At 35.1% G+C, this 5578-nt stretch overlaps 1 protein-coding gene across 1 annotated transcript; it reads right to left on the minus strand.

The window, feature by feature from the left end:
• Window positions 1–209: 209 nt before the first annotated feature.
• LOC111050896 lies at window positions 210–3577 on the minus strand. The gene is made up of 2 exons (XM_022337274.2): window positions 3423–3577; window positions 210–902 (listed from the first exon to the last, which is right to left on the minus strand). Exons 1-2 carry the CDS (start codon window positions 3550–3552, stop codon window positions 544–546), a joined length of 489 nt encoding a protein of 162 aa, XP_022192966.2. The 5' UTR covers window positions 3553–3577; the 3' UTR covers window positions 210–543.
• Between the last annotated feature and the right edge of the window lie 2001 nt (window positions 3578–5578).

Consider the following 5578-nt stretch of genomic DNA (forward strand, 5'->3'; position numbering starts at 1 on the left):
CAATATTTTTGTGCAGCAAAAAAACTGACACTGTTGTACTATTTACAACAGCGCGACTGCCGGAAGGATAATCTAACATAAATGGTTTCAAATTTTCAATCATTTTTCCATTAATTTTTTTTTTCTCCATCTAGTGTAAAGATTCTCATAAATCACTGGAGCTTTACACGTTTTTGCGAATTATTCGAGGATTTTTTCTGCAAAATGAATTTAATATAACCTTGTATTCGATTTGTAAGTTAGACAATACAAAATGTTGATAATAAGAACAGACTGACTGACTTCAAGGTGATCAACATTTGATCAAAAGAAAATATGAAAGATTTTAGTGGGTGATTTTAAACAGTATGATAAAAATATCAATTCAGAATAAATAGAAACTATCTTTATTGAAAAACAAAATCGTGATAAAAATTCAACTGGAACAGCTTTTGTTAAACAGTCTATTCTACATCCCCCACCGCTACTCATCACAAATTTGACGCTATGAACTCAATCTGTCTGTCCCTTATCACAGAAACACTCTTATGTGATGGAATTAAACTACTGGCGTCCCTCAGGCATCATGGTGGTGGCACCCTGCGATCGCACTGGACCATAGTCAAGTCTGAGCGCCGAATTGATGATTCTGCCGAGAATGGTGAGCGACTGAGTAGAGGAAAGTGTACCCGATCCCGTGTAGAAGGCAAACGGCGAATTGGTCAGCCAGTGCAGCGAGGTGAGCAGGCCACGGCCGGTGCGAGAGGGCATGCCAGATGGCATGCCGCTTGGTGTGCCACTTGCCTGCAACTGGTGCACATTGCGGTCCAGCTCGCAAACGGCTTCGATGTCGGCTAGCAGCTCATGCAGCTCTTGCGGCAAATCGTCAGCCTTTATTTCCTCACCTTTGGCTGCTTTCTCCGCTGCAAACAATAGATTGAAAGATTGAAATATCCATCTAGCTGTTAACCCTGTTGTCAATGTCTGCCGTAGCAGAAGTCTTCGGGGTGATGTACAGCATTTATTTAGGATTTTCGTTAAATAATAGTTAGATTGAAAGATGTTGTTGATCTTTGACGAAACACTTAGTGCGTGTTGCACAAAAGCCACGAGATTAATTACACGAAAACCAATCAGAGAAGCTGACTTTTCAAAAAAGCCTTCTTTAATTGGTTCTCATTAAATAAATCACGGTTAAAATTTGACCGGCTTTTGTGCGACCGGGCCTTAAGAAATGACACTAAAGATGACACTATAGGTGTTGAAACATGTATGTAATTTTTCAATAAACTCGTAATATCATTAGACAATAATAATACTACTAGACGTTTTTCATTAAACAATATTCTAGTGTTTCATTAAGGATGAATATCACTGTATCTCACCAAAAACAGTATCATAACTTAATAATAAATATATTGTAGTCTAAACACTTAACGTGGAAACACAGTTGCGTATCATCAATAATTCGACATAATTAGAGAATGAGAGCAATATAAAAGAGTTAAACGAAATAACTTAATGAGCGGTACACGTTTGAAAGCTATATCGGAAGGAAGTAGTAAATAATGGATCAAACAAATAACTTCCTCAAATTCAGTTGAACCAAAATGCTTCTCTCTTCTACATCGAACCAGTATTTTATTTACATTTCATTTTTGTAGGTTCCGAAAACGTTTCAAGGCACAGTCAGCCATTATCTCCTCTTCAGATTCAGCCCGGTTGCACAAAAGCCTGTTGAATTTGAATTGTGATTGAATGTCATGAGAACCAATCAGAGAAGTCTTATTTATGGAAAAGCCTTCTCTGATTGGTTCTCGTGGCATTTAATCATATTCGAAATTCAACAGGCTTATTTGCAACCGGGCCTCAGGTCTTACCACCAATTTACGGGAAGTATCATAATGACTGCTCTATTCTTGGGTCATTATCAACTTCAACATACATTTTATGTAGGTCTACCGTGTTCACCATGATTCATATTGATTTTGATATCAATGTGAAGGTACTGTAAACTACAAATTGGGCACAGTGCCAGTGTAAAACACACCCTTATTCACAAGACTTGTAGAAATTATATTTCCACTGTCGTTGAGATGAAATTTGATACTTTGTAGGTGATCGCAAAGTTTATAGGTTCATTCAAAATTTAGTACTCATATGAGATACTCATATGAGTTTCTGCTTTCTCCAAGTCAATAATTCATATTTAGAAGAACTATATTAAAGACAATAAATATTAATATTGATTGTCAAAGTGGTTCCACATGAACATGAAATTCCCCGAAATTTATATTTTGACAAAATAATGTATTGTCGAGTTGGACTACTCACATGATAACATAGTGCTTTGTAGTTCCAATAAAGTTGATACCGTAATATTGTTCAATTTTATCGGTTGATAAGATATCAATATGCGCGTCGATGTATACACAAGGTTTTTGAAATTTTGCATTTTAAGGATAATATGAAAAGAAAAGTAATTCCTCCATACTCTGATATCACTATGTAATATCATCTACTCTGAAGATATGATTAATCAGACTATAGAATTATTCATAATCAATCAGCTGACAAGTGGATTACACAGAAATACTGGAGAAGCCGTGTCTATTTCTATAAGGTCTATAGTTTCAATCAAAGACCTTAAAGAGTTATTCATCTTTAAGGTCTTTGGTTTCAATATTTTGTTTTGCAGTCATGGTATAATTATGCGAGCTCATCAGTATCAATATTCTCACATTCGAAAAAAACCAATTTGATAGGTGATTAAAAATTATCAAATGAACTGAATAATCCTGAAGAAATTATAATATTTCTGATTGTAGAAAATTAATTTTCATCAGATGGAAAGATTATCACGGAACTGGATGAATTATATCATATAGAATACAAATTCAGACGTGAACTGAGTTTGTTTTAATTTCAAACAAGTGACATCAGATACTTATGGATGAGAAAACTGCGTGAGGTCTACTGTTCAGAGAACTACTAGTATATATCATTAGTAGCCCTATCAAAATAGTTAAACGATTAATCAATATTCCACTTATTCATAAAATGACTGTAATTTCGGAATTCTTTTAGAATACCATGAATATGAGCTCTCTCAATCATGATTCCTATCTCCAACGCTAACTAAAGTGACTGATTTTTTATGTGAATGACCTCTGACTAACTGTTGCAAATGACTTCATTGAGCAAACATACTAATTACACTGCTGAAATCTCAAATTATAATTTCCAAGCGTTTCTCGAATCTACAGTCTATGACACTGACTAGAGAATTCGATTTACCTAAACATCGACAAGAGACGGGAAAAACAGTCGACACAGTTTTGGACGAATGTTTTTGAAAAAGTCTTGAACGACGCCGCGCTGGCCCAGAGGCTGAAAGCCACCGCCAGCCGGCCACTTCAAATTTTGGCTACAGTATCTAGTACCTATCATCCTCAACGGCTCCGGAAGGTAAACGGGAAGATGGCCGACACCGTTGTCTGCACGTGACGTCTCCTCTCCGCCACACGACACAATCACCACTGTCAACCACAGAGCGCACTTCAAACCAACCATCTTTGCAACTGGAAGCTTGCAATCTAATTCACATTCTCCGCTGCTCTGCTTTTTATCCCAAAAAACTGACACTGGACGTCAGAATGCGGGCACGTTCAATCAAACTGATGTAATTCTCGTTACACCTGTAGGTCATTGCTGCATCACTAATTACGCCATTGTCTGACATACCTAGTTGACCAATATTGGCCATCATACGACATAATCACATTACTCTTATAACGTGTCGTAAATTAGGAGGAATGACAATGAGTGTTATATTTTCGAACGGTCGAAAGATGACGATATGGGTTTCCAAACTATTTTTTCAAAAACTTGAAAAATCTTTTAAATTGTTGCGAACTGTGAAACATAAGTGACCTTTAAAATCAGTAGATTACTTGTACCAGTACTTACTTCACTTTAACGGATGAAAAAGAGTTTGACAAGTTCTAACTAGAAAATTGAGAAAACAATAAAGCTGGGATAACGCATAAATATATACAAAAAGGATTGAAAAAATCGATTGCAAGCTTAGCTGCAGGTAATTCCTAACCCCTCTCAGTACACTACCCTAGTTCTGTTCCTATTGAAACAGACCAAATTTTGAAATGATTATCAATTGACAATTTTTATGTTTGGCAAGATTAGATTGCATTGGAGTAGATTCAATCTAGAATAAATTTGAACTGACAATATTTTGTTTCCACTAATTACTATTCTACATCATAGTGAGAATACTTGAATCAATAATAAGATTATTCATCAAATGAGATATGTTCAATTCATCAAAGGAATGTATTGGAATATATTGGGGAATTTTTTTATGTTCTAGATGTATATTAAACGTGCATGAAAATCATCTCGCATACAATTCTTTGGTGACATCATAATCTTGTTTTCAATCTAGGGATTTCCTACTTGTTCAAGCAGTGATAAAATCGCTTTATTTATATTTCTCAATTCTCTTCATCTTGGTCTGATATCCAATGCAAGTAGAGAGTTCACTGTCAATCCAGGAAAAGCAGTACCATGCTGTAGAAAGTGGTTTCTAGCACAGGTGCGTATAATTCAGGAAGAATAGATACAGCAGTCAACAACATATCTATTCAACATTGATATTCCTCACTATTATCAGTCGAATAATACATTTTATTATAATATGTCTCGCGAACGCTCACAAAGATATTGCGGTATCAATCATATGGAAAACATGATAGGATTATTTCAACTGAAAACATGATAAAGAAGGCTGCATAGGCTACTAGCGAATCGAATACGTTCCCTATCTTCCGTCAAATTTATCGGTATATGCTTGTTTTCAAACATGTATGCTAAAGCGAAAAATGATAAGAGTGAGATATTTTCTAGTTTATTTTGCTTTAGGCTACTGAACATCACACTACATATTATCCTACCTATGTTTTATCAAAAATCGAATAATATAATTTCAAAATGATCTTCTTTCAGATCTACAACTCTCCATTTGTTTTCAATGTAACGATGAAACCTCACAGACGTGTGATTAAAAAATTATTGATCAAATGACCAGAAGTTGATTGAATAACTGAATGTTCAATAATATTAGTAACTAAGAGAACATTCTGAAACGAGGAGCTCTGCTTCTCATGAGAGGAAAAGTAATTGAATGATAATAATTCTCAAATTCTTGATTATATTTATCAAATGACAAGAAGTTGATTGAAAAACTGATTTTTCAAAAATTAGTAACTAAGAAAGCATTTTAAAAAGAGAAGCTCTGCTTCTCATAAGAGGAGGAGTAATTGAATGATTATTATTGACAACATAATGCCTATTGGTCACAATTATTGTTGATTATAATCTGTATGAATTCGAATCTGATTCAGAAAATGTGTTGCAATTGGAAGCCAGTAAACTTAGTTCTTGTTTACTCGTGAAATATCAGCTTGACTGTTTGATCACTTGATATTTGCGGTGCACTTTGATCAGGAGTGGTAGAGCCTCCGAGATATCGTGGCTTGGGCCTACCTCAATCATACTAGTTACAACGTAACAGTGTTTAAAC

Source organism: Nilaparvata lugens, chromosome 1 (assembly GCF_014356525.2).
Source record: "Nilaparvata lugens isolate BPH chromosome 1, ASM1435652v1, whole genome shotgun sequence".
Taxonomy (NCBI): domain Eukaryota; kingdom Metazoa; phylum Arthropoda; class Insecta; order Hemiptera; family Delphacidae; genus Nilaparvata; species Nilaparvata lugens.